Source organism: Gymnoscopelus microlampas (assembly GCF_963454915.1).
Source record: "Gymnoscopelus microlampas genome assembly, chromosome: 15".
NCBI classification, from domain to species: domain Eukaryota; kingdom Metazoa; phylum Chordata; class Actinopteri; order Myctophiformes; family Myctophidae; genus Gymnoscopelus; species Gymnoscopelus microlampas.
The window spans coordinates 21,292,800-21,312,721 of NC_139952.1; the positions used below are offsets into that span (position 1 = coordinate 21,292,800).

A 19,922-nucleotide genomic window follows, 5' to 3' on the forward strand; every position below is an offset into this window, starting at 1 on the left:
AATTTACTAGAACATGTAGCATTTTTCAGCTCTAGCATCCCCAACTAGAGTTCACTGGGCGGTGATGATCCCACAAACCTCCATGATACTCTTCATGCCAGGGCCATGACGATGCCAGTTTCTAAACTCTCTCTATGCCAAACTAAGAAAAAAAAAACTTTTATTTTTTAAAACCAAAGCAATTATTATTGTTATTATTATTATTATTAGTAGTAGTATTAGTTGAGCTAGTATACAATATAACATGTATATGTAGCAGAGTTGATGACTTACACTAGATGTAATGCAAAAAATAGATACATTCTGCACACCTGGGCTGAGAATGGTAGGCCACACTCACACGCACACACACACACACACACACGCACACACACATACGCACACACACGCACACACACACACACACACACACACCTGGGCGCGAGGCTTGGATGTTTATATAAGGATGCCATTATTTGAGGTAGCAGCACTGCTAAACTTTAATTTCCACAAAACTGAGTTTCTATACAGATACAGTATATAAATCGATAAAATAGTTGATAAAATAGTTATTTGTGTTCACGTATGTATTGGCTACATTCTGCATGTTTGCTTGCGACACTCGTAGAGAGGTAGAAGTGCTATATTTTTTGTGTTATCTTTCGTTCTTGCTTGGTTTGAACCATTTTACCGGAGTATATGGAACTTTCTAATTTAGTTTTGCGAACAGTCCTGGGAAAACAACAGTGCACTAGGTTATAGGGAAGGAGGGACTTTTGGGACAGGAACGGCATTATCATCATTATCGTCTGTAGAAGAAGAGAGTGATTAAACGATACGTCAACAGGCTCCAGGTGTTGGAAAAGCTGCATAGCTGGAAACAGAAGGAGCAGCGGGATGATGCTGACGGTACAAAGTCCTGAAACCTGCCTTCCTCCTTACAGAATTGGACGGCCACAGCATAGGGTACTCAGCACAAATGCATTTTTTGGGGGAAAAACCTTCGGCTTTAGTCTGGGTTTCTTGTGTTTTGCACCCATGAGGGAACACAGTCTTGTACTCCTAACTGTATACCAGCACCCGGACTCTTTCCAACTTCCTATTCTTTTCCTCTTTTGATGTCACCTGTTTTTCCTCACGCTCTCTGATCCATGTAGGAAGTTGACGAGCGTGTCTCTCTGTTTTTCTTTCTGTGTCTGCACTGGTGGCAACCAACCGTAACCTTTAACCTCCCTACTTTGTCTTTGGGCACTTGTTTCTGTGTAACTAACCTGGACAAATGCTGTAAATGTGTAAACATGTACTTCATTCCAGACGGAGCTCTATTTTCTTTGTTAAAATGTGACATATTGGTTTACATGGCAGTTTTTGTCAGTATTATTTAGCTCTGGGGTCATTATGTACCTGCCATGTGGTTTCACTTCTTTCAGGTGTAAGAGGCATTGTATAACTCTACAATATGCTGGTTCTATATCATTTTTAAGCACTGTTATGTAGTTCATGACTTGACCTTTCTTTGTCTTTTGTTTTTTGTCAAAAATGGCACTTTACTGTAAAATATGTCTTAGGTGTTTGACAATTTGTTTATTTATTTCTTAATTTGGTCAATCTGCACTGTAAAACTTTTAATTACTTTATTGAATGCCAGCATGGAAGTGTATCAAGTGTATTTTGAGGTCTACTTTCAAGGTCCAATAGGCTACTCTTCTATTACTTTCCTAAACAGGTCACATTTTATGCCGTTTTCGGCACAAATTTCCCAGAAGTCATTGCACCTCTAAGCCAAGAAGAACACTATAGTTTCTCAATGGTGTTGGCATCAAAATATTGATAAAGTAAAATAACATGATAAAACGTTTAAGATGAAAAAACTACAGAAAAACATGATCAATTTCATAACTATCAAAATCACAATTTGATATCGATGTCTTGAATGTTTAGTTTAGTTCAATTATGCCTTCGCCTTGCCAATTATTAATGCTATTTTAAATAATGGACTGGGGTTAGGGTCATTGACTGGGGTCTATTTGAACAAAGTTATAAACATTTGAAGTAAAAATGAAAAGGACCTGTAGGCTGTTGTAGCGTTGATACACAGCAGGGATACATGAGCACTGATCTACATTACATTGATAGTCTGAGAGCAGCAGGGACACTGAGCTATGTTTACTGCTTTCTTTGCGAGGATTTCCACGTTACTGTCGAGTGTCTCTTTTTGAACTCTCATGAAACTGACTGTAGTCTGACTGACTGAGGACGCTACAAAAAAACAAACATGAAAACGGCCATGTTAAACCTTTGACACACTTATTTGCCGTTTAGGGACAGCTGGCAGTCTCGAAGCTATTACGCTTTTGTGTGTTGTACCGTTTCCCATCTAGTTTAAGCATCACCTTATGTTCTTTACAGTTTACACTGTATGTTTATATCTTTCGGTATAGGGAAAGGGACAATCCCGAGACATTTTTCTTTTGTCCTCTCAGCTCCCTAGACCAGCAGACTTTCACGTTTCAGCACTCTTCAAGTTTTGGAAAAAAGGGATCACTTTTTGTCGTTCTTTAACCTTTTGGCAGAAGAGGATGGCCACTTTAGACTTTCCCCGTTGCTTGGTTCCTCTCCCAAGCCAGGGACCCCTTTTATCCCACAGGCCCCACCTCTGTGTTTCCTCTACGTTTTTAAATGATTCCTTGCTGGATGTATAACTTTATATTAATGTGTTACGAAATCGTTTTATCTACTTCTTTTCATTTGTATCTCTTTTCGTGGACAGCTAGCATGATGTAAAAACACAGACTTGTTTTCTTGGTATTTGCACACGTTTTTCTTGAACGCACACCTTTTGTGATTGCTAGGGGACGGCAAAAAAATGAGAAGCAAAACCTTTTTGTTTGAAAGGATAGAGAAAGACGGTAAAACTATATATACTCAAGTAAAACCTTAGTGAGATTTATATAATTGTATTACTTAGATCGAAAACATCCTTGTTAACCGCTGAATGTTTTGTCGTTGGTAAACTATAAAATGACTAGATATTTTTCCCATGTGATTTCCCTGTGCTGGAACTTGTGAGATGAGATTGTATAATGTCCCCCTTGCTGTATATTAAGTAGCTACACAATTGTTAATCAAGTTTTTTGATGACTGAACAGAGGGCTGAAGAGAGAATTTGCAGAGACAAATAACCCACACCTTTTATGTGTGGGGATAGGGAGCGTTTGCCAAAATTGTCCAAAACCTTCATGGATTCCTGGAACCAAATGGAAAGATGGGGATGCTGAATTATTGCCTTTCTTTAAAAATTATAGTGTGGGTGTTTCTATGTATTTTAATGAAGTGTATTTATCAAACTATATGATGCACACTCAAGTCAGGTCAGATAGACATCTGGAGTATAACATCTAATTCATGCTTTGGTGGAAAAGAATTTCACCGAAACATAAATTAGCCTTTGAGAGAGATATATACTGTATATATATCTGTAGATAGCTATTCCAAAACCACGTGTACACTCAAGTTGTGGGCTACATTAAGGAGCTCAATTTGTGAATTTAAGATGGGGTCAGGGATTTACATGAACATTCATTCCTATATCTATAGCCTGGAGCTTTCATGATATTTACATTTGAAAAATGATGTACAGGTGAGACATTATTGTTACACGTCAGCTCATTGCATACCATTTATTTCTCGTGGCTTTGGGGTAGAGTCTAACTTGGTTAAATAAAGTAAGTTACAGATTGAAAAGAGATGGATGCCTGAAAAAACATGGCTTCCATTAGGCAGTGCCAGCAAAGGTGTAGCATGAGACAGCAGGCGTGGACAAACCAAGGAGTATGTTGACCATCATTAACCACATCAACCCTAGCATCCCTATCCTGGGCATGTCTTTATAGGCGAACATTCGGCGAACGTTTAGCAAAAATAGATGATCAACAAGCTCACAACGTATTGAGCTTGTAGATATTTGGTGTGGATAGAAAAAAGGATGGGACCAAGTACAGACCCCTGGGGTCAACAAAGTATGTAGGGTATAAGTGATTAAGAGGCTCCACAAGACAACTAGAAGTTGGTGGAATTGGATAACCCTATACTCACCTTGATAAAAAATATAAACAGATGGATGGGTGGATAGATAGATGGATGCATGCATATCTATTGTATGGGCATGCTACTAGCTGCTTCGCGGATGCAGATTTTATGGTGCGATTGGGTTTCAGAGAGAGCGGTAGTATGTAGGGAGGGGATATTGATTTGAGGTGGCAAGTTAGACAGAAATAGGACAGAAGCTGACAATCGGAGCGAACATTGGAGTTCCTGTTCTTCTGCACACAGAAACTTTTGAACTGTTTGTCCAGATGCAGCTTTAAAGCACCATGGTTTGGCTACGCTTTGAATGTAGAGGCTATCCACAAGCTCTGGGGTTTCTCCTGCAGTTGTGGGGGACTGATGGAAATGCTTGTATAAGAGGTTTCTTGTTGGTTTTCTGTTTTGGAATGTAAACCCTCCCCATAAGCTTGCTTCCGCGTAGAAATCTACTTTGAACTCAAAGCTCATTTTTATTGTGCAAAAATCTTAAAGATCTACTGTTTTATAATGTCTTTCAGATCAACCTATATTATATCGTCTCTTGAGTGCTACGTTTGAAAATGTATTTTATTTTTGTAAGGTGATGCGGTGAACAGATATTTAGCATAGAGAGATGCAGGACGGAGGGGCGGTGGAAAATCTGCCTTTTCGGTTGTTGCTAAAATGAGGGCTTGTTCCGTATACAATGGCCTTATTTTGTTTAGGAGACGTTGCTTCACTGTTGTAGCACACAACTGAAAGTTTTGACAAAATGTATTTTGCTTGAAATATTGTACCGAAGTTCTATATGTGTATATGTATAGTTTTTTTCTGAATGTATTTCTTAATCTCATTACACCAGATCTGAGTGTCATTTGTTTGGTACTGTCTCTTCGAAGACTTTCCAGGGGCCTTTGCCCTATTGCTTATTGAGGCCCACCCTTCTTTTACTGTAAATGTCTTATCCTTTGTGTGCTCGTTTGAAAGAACAGCTCGGCGACTAAAAAAAAAAAAGAAGAAAAAAAAGCATGAACTTTATCTGGCGAAATGTATCTGATTTATTTAAATCGCCACGATGGGTTTCAGGAAGATGATTACAATTTAATGTATCAGGCTGATGGAATTGTAACGTTTTTTCTTTGTACTTTAAAAAGGCAGAACATGTTTGCCGCACGTTTATCCTGATGATTTTCCTGTATTTAAACCTTTCACAGTGATATGATAATGATACTGATTATAACGATTTTGACACGTTGACAATGATGATGTAAACAGTTAGCATTTTCAGTATCATGTCATGGGAATCCTTTTGAAATGTAACAATGCTGTATTTGAACGTAGCATGGATGTAGCCTTTCACTCTTCAAAGTAGAGTTTGTTCTTCTGGCAATAACTTTTCTCCTCCAATGAGAGAGAGCTAGCAAATCATTGGCCATATAGGCTGTATCGTTGATTGGGCCTTGATCCTGTCGCTTCCAATTGAAAGTTTCAGGTGTGGCTGAATGAGACTACAGAGCCTTTGCTATTTGGCATCAACATGAATTGTGTCCGTATTATCAGTTGTAAAACCATGCCGCAAAACTAACAGTAATTTGAACACTTTTCTTTATTGCATAATGGTTAACAATTGAGATCTAAACCTTGCATCAAATCAAATGTCAAGTCACCTGCAGTACAGTACGTAATGCCAGTGAACCAAACTTGAGCAACCAGAACTGTAATCCTACAAAGATACTGTAGTGGCATTGGAGTTACCCACTGAACAAAGCATGCACTGCATTGTGAAGAACTGTTATAATGACCCCATCCAAAAAAAAATATTTATATACAAATCCCTCTCTCTCAAGTTTTCTTTTTCTGAAGAAGCATGCAGTTCATGCATCTGCTCATCTATGTAGCAGCTGTCAACCAGAACAAAACAACCACTGTCTTTTGGTTTGGTCACTAAGCATTTTAGCATTCCACTGCTGTAAATCGTATCTGTTACCATCCTGTGTCTATACGTGTTGTTAGTCACAGCACAAGTTCCCGAGTAGCCATTCTAACCTCTCTCATCTGTCCTGAAAAAAAAAACATCAACCTCTTACGCCTAAAATTATACGTCGTCGCACAGTGGAATAGTTGTTGCTTGCCGAAAATAACATTTTCAAGGTAAGAATGCAATCCATCCTTAGCTTGAGAATTTCTGCGAGCAACACCGCCTTGCGCTGAAGTATAAATTAGGCTTAGGGTCATAGTAGCTCCCCATATCATGGAAGACAACCTTCATCTTACTAAGCCCATCTGCAAGGCACAAACAACTACTGTACGTTGTTTACGTGGCATATACCACATACCTCAATACATGCAGAGTAGATTGATGTCTGGTTATTTTAAGTACAGTATGTGGTTTCTTTTAATCATCAACCGATTGAATGATCTGGGGATGCCTATGGGCTCAGAGGCAGATTGTTGAGTTACACCGGTGATTCTCAACTTTTGTAATTTCTAAGACCCCCAGTTTGATATGCATTAGGCCATGGACCCCCGTTTCATAGGATTTTTATCTCTGGGACCCCAATCTACACTATACAATCCTCAGTGTTAATTTAACTCTTGAGAGTATGCAAATGGAACTGGTCCATTTGGTTCCATTTGCAATTTTGCATGCTCTCCGAGTTACAGAACCATAAGGGTCCATTTGGTTCCTAACTATCAATAATTTCCCCGGGGACCCCCTGGAACACCCTAGAGTGCACCTGGGGGTCCCCGGACGGCCCCACGTTGAGAACCACTGAATTACACGATGACAACAGCAACGGTAAAACAAAAACCTTTTTGAACCTGGTTGAATTGGAGGGCTGGAGTTGGTGGATGAAGGGTTGCCTTTTCCTCTGAGGAACGTTCAGAGAACACATCTGCGAGCAAAGCACTGTAGAACGTCTGCTGGAAGGATGTGGTATGTGGGCGAGGAAGAAAGGGAGCTGTAATTTTATACCTGTGCTTTGTAAATGTTTTCTATGTGCAGTATTTGATAATGTAAAACTGGTATTTTTGTGGTTTGTACGCTGCAGAATTGATTACTTAAGGTGCACGTAGTTTTGTAAAAAAAAAAAGAAAAAAAGAAAAAAAAGAAAAGAAAAGGAAAAAAATGAATAATGATAAAAACAAACAAAAATAGAACCAAATGAAAAAATAAGACAATTTCAGATTCAGAAGCCTGTATTTGCATGCCCTTTGACATCTGGACGCAAAGTCAATAAAGTTTATTTGAATCACTATCCTTTCTCTGGTATGGACTTCTTGAGGTGCTCGATAGGACACAATGCTTATCAATGCAAATCAACACCATGTACAGACGTTAATGAAAACAATTATTTATTTATATTCCCACATAGACAAGTCTTGTATGTTACATATATTTAATATCTTGTGTGGACATGACAACAGAATTGCCAAAGCATAGAGTATGAAATACCCAGAACTAATATACATATTATTTCATCAGGATTAATGAACATAAAACACAGGAATATCAACCCGACAAAGTATTAATACATGATGTCTTGATTGACTTAAACTACATAAATTATGTTCTTTTTATTTGCTTTTAGTTTCACAGAAAGTATAGTAGCCAAATAAAGAAATGATTCGAAGCATACCTAACAAAGTAAAAAATAAACACAAATGACGAAGCTGAAAGGAAACAACATCACCTCTATTATCCAAGAGTGATTTACATGGCTGACATGGAATGTGATTGTTTTTCCATTGATTGCATTCATTGCTTGGGGGGCCAACATTTGCAGAGTAGTCAAGTAGAAACTGACCAATATCTAACCAACGCACTCCTTCATGGTACTATTGCCATTGACTATCCGCGGTTGGAAAAGGTGACCGCTTCTGATGAACAGTTGGCTACGCTGACACTCAGTTAAAACCTCTTGAACCCCAGCGTCCCTGTTCTGGGGCAAACATTTGAAGAAAATAGCCATTGTACAAGCTCACAACTACTAAGGATGGGACGATGTGAAAATTACATGTCACGATTATTGTGGCAAAAATAAATGCGATTAACGGTATTAGCGCGATTATCTAAATTTAGTTAAAACTTAAAATGCCACTTTTGTTAACCACTTAAACATCCCTATTTGGGGGTAAACGTTCGGCAAAAATAGGTGATCTACAAGCTTGCAGATCTGCTATTTTTAGCGAATCGATTTGTGTAGAGTGAAATAAGAGCGTACCAAATGCGCTCTTTACAGGTCAGTTTTATCAAGTATAGAGTGTTTAAGTGGTACTGAATTTGCAGCTCTAAAAAAGCCAGTTCATCCTTGGGTATGACGGAGGACAATTTCACAATAAATGTAAATCTCTGTGATACGATTATTGTGAGTGTTTTTTTATAACGATTATCGTCCCCCTACACACAACACATGACGTGTCGTGAGCTTGTAGATTCCTATTTTCAGCGAAGGTATTTCGTGTAGAGCGAGACGTTAGTCAATTAAGACGATAGGGTGTAAAGCTAAGTCAGAACCCCCTACAAGTGTCTGACATGTGGAGGCTGGTGGTTGCACTGAATAGCTAACCTTGATTCTACAGTAGGTACTGCTGGCGTCAGTCAATCTCTGCATTTTACTTTGTTTTTCCCCTCATTTGTTTTTCACATCATCTTTTACAGATGAGTTCCAAAGGGGGGCAGCTTCATTCACGACAGGAGTAGTTATTCAGGTAAATGGAAAGGCTGAAATTATATACACTAGCGCCATGCATTTATAACAACGCTGATAAACAGTTAAAAGATTTAAGGAGAAATCGGTAGACATGGATTGGCAAGGCCTTGTGTGCAACATGAGGTGCAGGAGGAGCTGAGGGAAGGACTGATAGATGTCTGTTTGCTGATAGGATCTCTTTTGACTATTAGTCAGGAAGTGAAGACAATTCAACCAAATGACCTTAAAAGTATGTCACCAGTTTCACAGCTAGCTTAATTGCTACAGTAAGTGACACTGACTGCGCTCCAACGTACTGCCACAAGAATCCACACAAAACTGACACACAGGTGGTTATGAAACAGCCATGGAACGTTCAAAAGAAACGAGAGTACATTGACTGAAGCACGGTCAAATTATATTCAAAATGCACCCGCTTACAGTGATACTGAGACAACGTGGACAGCGCTTGTTAATTCACAGAGAGCCTGGGGTACAAATGCCAGACAGTGGTCGACACATTCTTGGACGCACATTCATTGAGAGTGTTGAACCTCGTATATTGGTCGTCTTGATCAGCATGTAAAAGAGCAGGGTTCGATTTGCTGGTGGGGATATCTCACAAAGCCTCTGCTTTTGATATCCCCCTCTGGTCATTCATTTGTATTGGCAGTGGGGATATGTTTTATCCCTGCTTGTGGTCAGATTGAATTAAATACATGCATTTCCTTTCGGTAAAGCAGATTTGTCAAAATGTGTCTTTTATGTGGCGAGCTTGTAACCGGTTATTTTCATTGTTTGTCATACGGAGAAGTATTTTATAGGGCTTAAGTTGCTAAGAAAATGTCCCCCCCTCTGTTTTTGTTTTTACAAATCGAACCCTGTAAAAGATCAGTTGATGTAATTTAGTAAAGAGAGACATTCAGTGATACATATTCCAGAAACACATTCATATATCTTCGTAGACTTACGTAGACAGTACATACAATCATAGATACACATTCTTGTCATGCAGTCCAGTGGAGGCACTGGTCAAGTGGCAATGTTTCCTGAACAATGACTGACCTTTACCATGAACGAGGCCTGGGTAATACTGTATATCGAAATCTCCAATATGATAGAAAAAGCTAATGAATATTTATGACAAATTCAGTGTAGAGGTATTGAAAATATTCAATTTTCTTGCAGCAGTGTAATGGAAAACAATTCACCGAAATCATTTCGTCTAACTTTCCCTTGCCTCCTATTTAACCGTAACGTTAATCAGAAATCAATAAAAACATAATATATAACATGTGTGAGCCTATATTGCTGAATTGTGCAGTTAAGGAAGTTTAAAGAAAATGTGACAATATCGCAACGTATCAATGTTTGGTCCATAAATAACACTTAAGTCACATCAATGACATTTTTTCTCCCTTTCTCTCCATTGTACCAGGTAGATTATTCCCTTGATTTGTGAGGGTATCAACTCTAATTAATACTGTGTCGCAAAAATTAGCAATTTTCAACTGAAAAATGTAAATCGGTTATTTTGTCGCAAGACGCAGCCGTTCAACAAAGTATAAATTTGCCTTTGAGCCCAACACTGTCGCACGCCGGAAATACCTGATCTACAAGCAATGCGACGAATTGAGACTTGTACAAAAAAAAAAGAGTATAAATTAAGCATTAGACTTGCATGAATTCAGGACATTGCCATGCAAATCATGATTCCCCTTGACGTGGTTACAGCACAGTGAACTGTTATGCTCAAAAGCCAAATGTTGAAGAGCAGCTGTGATCTTAATGTACTTATCAAAATGCTCACAAGACATCAAGCCTCCCTGTCTATTCACCTCACAAAACTTCATCTGAATTTCCAATCACAAGTGAGTAATCCTTGTATCAGTTTTTGTGAGTAAACCTTTCATTAGTTGTATGAGCAGAGCACATCTGACTGCTGTACAGGCAAGGTAAAGCTAGAGTTGCTCTTTGGTTGCTCAGAGCTCTGTTTAGAACTTCAGACACGGATGCCTATTATAGGCTAGACCACTGGTTCTCAACCTGTGGGCCGTGGGCCATGAGGGTATTGCAAATGGGCCCCCAAATAATTGGCAAAACAATACGATTATAATCATAATATAACATTTATATTTAAAAGTGATACCAATAAGTAAGAACTTGGAACGTTGGTTCCATTGATCCAAGGTGGAACACGATCCATCGATTGATCCTTAAAATAAACTAAATGTTCTGAAAATGCAAACGGCCCACCCATCTGACCACTTTAAGTTGAGGTTGAGAACTACTGAGCTAGATTTTGACATGTTTGTACTAGAAGCCCTGCAGAACGTGAGGAGAGGAGGACATCATAGGTAACATATTCTGGGGGCAAACATTAGCCAAAGATAGCACATCTACAAGCTCACAACCAGCTTGTAGGTTTTGGCAGATAGAGATTTGGTGTAGATGGAAAAAAGCAGGTCCATGTACAGCACTGTTTCCCAAACAGTGTGTCGGGACCCATTTGTGGGTCGCGGACACATTTTTAAGGGTCACAAGTAAATATCCCTTAACATTTCGTTTTGAATTATTATTAGGCTTTCAAAACATGAAAGAAATCCATAAATTAGAAAACAATGTTTAAGAAGTAGTGAAAATAGACGATCTACAAGCTCACAACGCGTCGCATCGCGACGTGGAGACATAGCTTGGGTCCTGGGGAGACAAATTTGTCTTTTGGGTCTCGAGCTAAAAAGTTTGGGAACCACTGATGTACAGAACCAACTCAGGTCCAGTTTAATAAGTCTAGAGAAGGTTTTAAATGGGGTCTTTAGGTAGCTTTTGTAGAATAGATGCTTTATCTTGTGAAACGGTATTTACGACATGATCAATATTATGTAAAGGGAATTGTTCAAATGTTAATATCATTAGACAGGCAGGCAAGCTTCAGCGTTTAGAAAAGTAGAAACCAGATACAATCAGGCACACAGGCACGCACGCACGCACGCACGCACGCACGCACGCACGCACGCACGCACGCACGCACGCACGCACGCACGCACGCACGCACGCACGCACACACACACACACACACACACACACACACACGCATGTACAGTACTGTAACTATGCATAGATTTGCACATACCCACAAGCACACATCCAGTATGCACAAACAAGCATGCACACATTTGCACATATGTGTACGCACGCACACGCACGCGCACACGCGCACACGCGCACACGCAAACAAACACACACACACACACACACACACACACACACACACACACACACACACACACACACACACACACACACACGCACACGCACACGCAAACACACACACACACACACACACACACACACACACACACAGAGACATGCAAACAGATCGCAGATGAGAGATATGTGGTCATAACTAATGTAACCTCCGTTCTTTGAACTACTTTGTGATCTGCACCCCATTCTCTGGTCTGGAGTACATCAGTGTTCTGAAGGCAAGCGACTGTAGATCTGCAAAACATGGCTGTGAGAGGAGAGTGACAGGAGTACAGCGGTGGAGAACAGCGACAAAGACAGGTGCTTGTGGTTCCCGAACCTCCTTCTTCTGACTCGTCTCTACCCTCCTCTTCCTCCGTTGCTATAAAGAATGTCTTAACGAAGAGTTTGTTTCCGTTTTCCCGGCTCCGATGTTGGTCAATGACCGTACGTCACTGTTTCCCAATATCTGGTCCGGGGACCACCAGGGGTCCGAATGGACCCTTACAGGTCTGTTACTCTGAGAGTGTACAAATGGAACCATTATTTTTTATCTTTGGGACCCCAATCAACACTGTAAAATCCTCAGCGTTAATTTAACTCTGAAAGTGTACGAATGGAACCGATTTGGTTCCATTCATACACTTCTCAGAGTTACAGACCAGGAGTCCATTTGGATCGATCCCCTGGCGGTCCCCGGAGCCGACATTGAGAACCAGCGCATTACATCACCACCTTGGCTGATGACATCACCGACATTACATCATTTCCTGGGCTGGTGACATCATTTCCAGACCTGTGCTGCCATTTGTGTGGGGTTCTGAGTTGTTGGTCCTCCCATGTGTTGTTGGCCACTGTATCCATTCATGCCGTTGGTGCCATAAAAGTTCATGCCTGCCATGTGCTGAGACACCTGAGAGAGTCAACACATTATACTCTGTTATGAAGCGCTCTTATGCTGCGTTCACACTGCCAGCTACAAAGCTACAAGCTACCATTCATTTTCAATGGAAGCCAGCGACATGAAGATACAATGCGACGCTCGACGTTTGTAGCTGCTACAGAATCTAAAAATCTAATTGAGCTGGCTTGTTTAACCGTTTAACCGAGTGTTGTTTAACCATTTCCACCTCACACAATTCCTGCTTGCAATGGGAGAAAACATTATTCTGTCAGCCAAGTTCTGTGTTCTTTTTAACCCCAGGCTTTATATTTTCCTTTATATTTTTCTCGCTCGTCGGACACGCTTGAGATTGCGACGAATATGCTGCGTCGCTTTGTATCTGTGTATCTCGTATCTCTTGTTGTAGCTGCCAGTGTGAACGCAGCAGTATACCCAATTCAACAAGAACAAAGGCTAATAAACACACAATACCACCCCCCGCCCCCTTTTTAAAAAAAAAATGTATTTCCATTTTTACTAAGCAGCAAGCTAGATAGGCTTCGGCTAATTTGATTTACAGTAGGAATTATTTACGCAACTGCAAAGGCTAAACAAAAGTGTGTGTGTCTGTGTGTGTGTGTGTGGGGGGGGGGGGGGGGGCTGCCTTAATTCTATTTCCAATTTCAGTGCTTCCAATATACAGACTGTGAAAATTGTCTGTCTTGAGTAACTACAGACACACACACACACACACACACACACACACACACACACACACACACACACACACACACACACACACACACACACACACACACACACACACACACTCTCATACAACTTTTTAATTTCAAGGACTCTATAACGCTCAGTTACAGACCTGTGTAAGGGTCCATTTAGAACCCCCTCAAGGAACTCTGACCCCACTTTGAGGACCACTGAAATACATGAAACAAACATAATACCTGAGAAATGTTCCACTGTATCTGCTGAGTTTGTTGTACCCCGTTGTACCCCTGCTGGTGATGTAGGCCGCTCAAACCTCCCAACTGTTGCTGTCCCAGCATGCCTTGCTGTTGCTGCTGCTGCCCTATCAGGCCATTTTGCTGCTGTCCCAGCATGCTATTCTGTTGAACTCCCATCATGCCGTTCTGCTGCTGTCCCATGATGCCTTGCACCATCCCTGACATGTAGGGCGAGCCGCCGGTGCCGCCGCCAGGCTGAGCCATGACCGCCTGTCCTCCCATGATGCCACTCTGCTGTCCCATCATGCAGTTCTGTGGAACGCCCATCATTCCACTTTGCTGCGCTCCCACCATGCTGCTCTGCTGCTGCGGCTGACCCATCATGGCCATCTGCGACGCCATCATGGTACCTCCCATACCTCCCCCCGCCGCCTGGGCCAGGGAATGGTACGACCCGTACGGATGGGTGGGGTATCCCATCTGGTTCATGTACAGTCCTGCTGAAAACACAATGGGGCCGTTGTGAGATTTGGTGAAATTGCCCTTTATCGTTTGTCCCAAGGTGTCAGGTGTGTGTGTGTGTGTGTGTGTGTGTGTGTGTGTGTGTGTGTGTGTGTGTGTGTGTGTGTGTGTGTGTGTGTGTGTGTGTGTGTGTGTGTGTGTGTGTGTGTGTGTGTGTGTGTGTGTGTGTGTGTGTGTGTGTGTGTGTGTGTGTGTGTGTCACAGGCACACAGACTTTGCCTGTCTTGTCTAGGTCCTGTATTTCTATGTGTTATGTTCATGTTCTAGTTTTCATGGTTCTACTATGTCCATGTCTTCCCCAGCTGTATGTCATTTGTAATCAGCCCTCATGTGTATATTAGTCTTGTTCCCCAGGCAGTCTCTGTCGAGTCATTGTTTGTGTTGCATCATGTCAGTTTGTCTGCGATGTCTTTTCTGTTCACCTGTATCAAAACACCCAACCATGGGTTTTGAACACTATTCTGCTTGGCTGTCCTGCTCTTGGCTTCTTCTCACCACACCAGCATGTGACAGTGTGTGTTTGCGTTTACTGTGTGTGTACTGTATGTGCACTTGCACAGACAACTATAAAGACACTTACTGTATACATATATAACATGCTCTCCATTGTATCACGCATGCACTTTTAGACACAAGTCCTTCTGTCGGGAGTTCTTATCCCTCTAATATCCACACTAAACTGCAAATTGGATTGTTTGAAATCGTACGTCATGCCTTACAATGCTCACAAGCGACAAAGCGCCCGGCAGTCATTCATTTTCAATGGTTGCTGGGCTACACTGAGTGACATGCGTGCACTGAATGACAAGATGCCTAGCAGTACAATGATGGACTCCCCTATACTGCATGGAAGCTCGCAAATATTGTTAACATTTTAAAACGGCATTGTAACATTGTAAATGTGATGTTAATATTGAGCAACTGCCTGGTGTATTGCTCATCTAAAATGTTATCAGAAGCTGGAATTGCTCTTCAGCACTCCAGTTTCTCAAAACTACATAAGCACACGTGCACCCACAAGCTGCAGTGACAGGGAATCCAGGTATAGGCCACAACGCTTTGGCGACACATACAGTACTGACAAAGTCGCTGCTGGTGTGTGTACAGGGCATTAAGGCAATAGCCACGGCATCCAGGCGGGCTCGCTTTTGGGGCTTTTTGGGCTTGTCAGCAGGCATAATGTAAGGTTATGTCACTTTTAGCCAAATAGCATTTTAAGGTTGAACTTCACATTCAAAATGCAATTATTTGTCAAATTTTCCATGGTGCCTCTTGAAACAATGTATAGCTCTATAGCTATAGGTTGACATAGATACAAAGAAATATTTGACTATACATCTTGACTGAGACCATGGGGCATTTGAGAGTTAGGAGTTCTTACCATGCACAGAGGGTGCGGACGCATACAGAGACAGGATTGAGTCCTTGGACAGTTTTTTGACAGTACCCTCTTCAGCTTTGGCTGCTGGGTCCAGGAACAGACTGAGGTTGTCGGGGACTGAGGCAGCCACTCTGGGCATGGAGCTCGACACAGGCTGTAGTGGAACCAATAATATAACCAAATAACATTTTGAAAACAGCACATGTACTGTAAAGCAATGATTTCTTCCTTTTTTAAATCTATTTAAAGGACCCCCAGTTTGATATGCATTATGCCACAGACCCCCATTTCATAAGATTATTTTTTGAATCTCTGGTACCCTATTATAAATCCTTAGTGTTAATTTAACTCTGTGAGTGTACAAATGAGCCCTTACTATGGACCCAAACTATCAATCATTTAGCTGGACCCCATGTTGAGAGACAGTGCTGTACTATATGTATGTCAGTGGTTCTCAAAGGGGTCCTTGAGGGTTTTCCAGGAGGTCCCCAGCTAAATTTGTTACTATAGCAGCTATTTGAAAATAGCTGATCTACAAGCTCACAATGCGTTGCGTTGTAAGCTTGTAGATCTGCTAATGCTGCTCTTGACTTTTTCCAAAATTCTTGAAAGAAATGTGGAAAAAGTTGGAATATTTATGAAACATTTTTAGAACACAAATCTTGTATGGGGGGGTCCCTGGCACGATATATGTTCAGATGGGGGTCTGCGGCCAAATACATATACACTTGGGGGTCCATGACATGAAAAGGTTTGAGAACCACTGATGTATGTGTCTCTTACGGCGGTATGGATGGCGGAGGCAGAGGACGAGGCTGGCAGTGGGTTGAACAGATCCAGGGCCGGGCTCGATCCTTTGTCTCCCAAACGAGAAGCTGCTCCGTTAGACACCGCTGGACTGGGGGAAGGGGCGTCTGAACAGCAGGGAAGGGGAGGATGACAGCATGAATTGATTTGCAAGCGTAATGTTGAGCACAGAATGGGCATTTGGAGCGTGTGTGTGCGTGTGTGTGTGTGTGTGTGTGTGTGTGTGTGTGTGTGTGTGTGTGTGTGTGTGTGTGTGTGTGTGTGTGTGTGTGTGTGTGTGTGTGTGTGTGTGTGTACGAGCAGATCATTAATGCTGCTCTTGACAGTATATGCTAATTTGCCATATCACTGTATGTACTGTGTGTGTGTGTGTGTGTGTGTGTGTGTGTGTGTGTGTGTGTGTGTGTGTGTGTGTGTGTGTGTGTGTGTGTGTGTGCCCACGCATGTGTGTGTGCGTGTGTGTGCGTGCGTGTGTGTGACAGCATACCCAATCCAAGCAGATCCGTAACAGACGGGGACTGTGTCCTTGGACTGACTTCTTTTTTCTGTCACAGCAGAAAGCAGGCAAATAAAATACTGTGGATGTAATACGTCTGCGCTGACAAGTACGAAGCACCAATTATGCAGATGAATGTAAACAGAGGACATGGATCATTTCACTGTGTACAAACACAACAGAGAACAACACTCACCAGTTTCATCTTTTCGAATACAACTGGCTCCTTGGGGATGTTATCACAGCTCTTCTCTTTCTACAGTACACAGAGAAAACAAGCTACGTTCAGAGTCAGACTGGCGTCCCACAGCAGATTTTTTTGCAACTAATGCAGATGGGTTGACGATGTTTGAATACACAAATCTGATCTGAGCACTTGTAAATAACCAGTAGACCAGTGGTAGACAGCCTATCTATTCATTTATTAGCCTATCTATCAGCCGTCTATTTTTGGACAGTTAACTTTTAAAACGCTCTATATTCAGTCAACTTGACCGTTGCCTCTGTACTTGGTCTGGCCTTTTTTCCCTCTACACCAACTCAGAAAATAGCCGATCTACAAGCTCACAACGCCTCGCAGCGCGAGGCGTTGTGAGCTTGTAGATCTGCTATTTTCGCCTATAATGTTCCCTAATATCACACAAAGATTTGGCGGACCCCCTGTAGTAACTCTGGGGACCCCCTAGGTGTCACGGACCCCCTGTTGAAGACCCCTGGTGTAGACAGTCCTAAAGATCAGATTTGCCTGAAGTCTGGACAGAGCCATGCATACAGTAGATGCATTGGGGAAGGAATGAGTCCAGAATCATCTTTTTTTTTGTTGCCAGGTATGTTTACACATAAGAGGAGTTTGTCTTGGTGAGTTTGGCACATACCACTGAACCAACAGCAGAGAAAGATTATCTAATTATTGGCTATTGGCTAATAATTGGCTGATATAGGAACTTTGGCAGATAGATTAAAAATATATATTTATTTTCTCTTTCTTTGTTTCTTTCTTTCTGTCTTTCTTTCTTTCCTTTCCAGTGTTTTAGAGACCAACATTCTCTTATGATCACTTTTGTCTCTGCCTAGTGTAAAAGACATCTTGCATTTTTCTTGTTCCGCAAAGAGACACACACATGCAAGCACACGCACGCACGCACGCACGCACGCACGCACGCACGCACGCACGCACGCACGCACGCACGCACGCACGCACGCACGCACGCACGCACGCACGCACGCACGCACGCACGCACACACACACACACACACACACACACACACACACACACACACACACACACAGTTGCCCACACGTAGCAGCCTTGCCTCACTCACTCATCTTGTTTGCTCCACTTGAAAATAGCTGTCATAGTGTTGTACATGCTTAATATGTGGGTGTTACTAAAGATGAAAAGTGTGCAGATCCTCTGTGAATGGTTTTGAATGACAGATATGAGGCACTCTGGACAAAAGTAAAATGATCGCACATCTCTCCCTAGCATGATTTGGCATAACTTTTGTTCAGAACAGCCAGAACAAGGAAAGGCGGCTAACCAAACAAAAGTAGCATATTTGTATTATACCCTCCCTATGCTTTTTCAGTTAATATCACGGATGTTTCTGTGCTGGTGACAATGTGAATTAAATATGTTACCATACAATACACATATCATACAATGTGCGTGTGTGTGCGTGTGTGTGTGTGTGTGTGCGTGTGTGTGTGTGTGTGTGTGTGTGTGTGTGTGTGTGTGTGTGTGTGTGTGTGTGTGTGTGTGTGTGTGTGTGTGTGTGTGTGTGTGTGTGTGTGTGTGTGTGTGTGGTGTGTGGACTCACCCGGAGCATCTGGATGTCAATAACCTTGTCCATGTATTTTTTCCTATCATACTTGTCCCTGATGAAGATCTCTGCAGACCTGCACAGTCTGTCAAGAAGACAAATGCTTGTGCTGTATTGCTTTTGCGCATTCTCTCTCTCTCTCTCTCTCTCTCTCTCTCTCTCTCTCAAACACACAAACCGACACACCAACACACACAGTGGTAAGGATACTGGTCCGTCTCTGGACGTTGGAAGCACTCGGGTAAGAAGGCCTCGTAGAGACGTCTGGCCTTGGCGTTCCCCATCTCCTGAACACACTAATGACAGAGAAACACAAAGTGTGTGTCATGAGTCATGACTTGAACCAAAAATAAAAGTTAAGAAAACACTGATGAGACAGCAGAGACTCTTTTCCCTCCTGGCTCCCAAGCTGTGGAACCACCTCCCTTCTTTGATCAGGATAGTAGAGTGTTCATTTTAGTCTCACTCTGGGGCCATCATGCACTACAGTAGCATGTGTCTAGTCAACACTCTGGGGCAGTCGTGCATCTAGCATGCATGGTGTCAACATTCTGGGGCAGTCGTGCATCTAGCATGCATGGTGTCAACATTCTGGGGCAGTCGTGCATCTAGCATGCATGGTGTCAACATTCTGGGGCAGTCGTGCATCTAGCATGCATGGTGTCAACATTCTGGGGCAGTCGTGCATCTAGCATGCATGGTGTCAACGTTGTGGGGCAGTCGTGCATTTAGCATGCATGGTGTCACTGTCAACATTCTGGGGCAGTCGCACATCTAGCATGCATGGAGTCAACATTCTGGGGCAGTCGTGCCTCTAGCATGCATGGTGTCAACATTCTTGGGCAGTCGTTTATCTAGCATGCATGGAGTCAACATTCTGGGGCAGTCGTGCCTCTAGCATGCATGGTGTCAACATTCTGGGGCAGTCGAGCATCTAGCATGCATGGTGTCAACATTCTTGGGCAGTCGCACATCTAGCATGCATGGAGTCAACATTCTGGGGCAGTCGTGCATCTAGCATGCATGGTGTCAACATTCTTGGGCAGTCGCACATCTAGCA

At 42.1% G+C, this 19,922-nt stretch overlaps 1 protein-coding gene and 1 long non-coding RNA gene across 4 annotated transcripts in view; both read right to left on the reverse strand.

The window, feature by feature from the left end:
* smap2 (small ArfGAP2) overlaps positions 1-19,922 on the reverse strand; it is a 248,994-nt gene that overhangs the window by 213,821 nt on the left and 15,251 nt on the right. Inside the window, exons 3-10 of one of the 3 annotated variants that reach the window (XR_014602410.1) lie at positions 19,073-19,158; positions 18,860-18,938; positions 17,235-17,294; positions 17,030-17,087; positions 16,519-16,649; positions 15,736-15,889; positions 13,833-14,332; positions 10,888-12,897 (exon numbers count right to left, since the gene is read on the reverse strand). Coding sequence is in view for 2 of the 3 variants with exons in the window: in XM_084080198.1 (XP_083936324.1) it covers positions 12,769-12,897; positions 13,833-14,332; positions 15,736-15,889; positions 16,519-16,649; positions 17,030-17,087; positions 17,235-17,294; positions 18,860-18,938; positions 19,073-19,158 (1,197 nt within the window). In the remaining variant the exon portion in view is untranslated. Of the gene's footprint in view, positions 1-7,384; positions 12,898-13,832; positions 14,333-15,735; positions 15,890-16,518; positions 16,650-17,029; positions 17,088-17,234; positions 17,295-18,859; positions 18,939-19,072; positions 19,159-19,922 lie in introns of those variants that run through there. The other 2 variants (XM_084080199.1, XM_084080198.1) reach the window with 2 other exon arrangements.
* The window catches only part of LOC311061548, a 197,056-nt gene that overhangs the window by 135,207 nt on the left and 41,927 nt on the right, over positions 1-19,922 (reverse strand). The window lies entirely within an intron of this gene.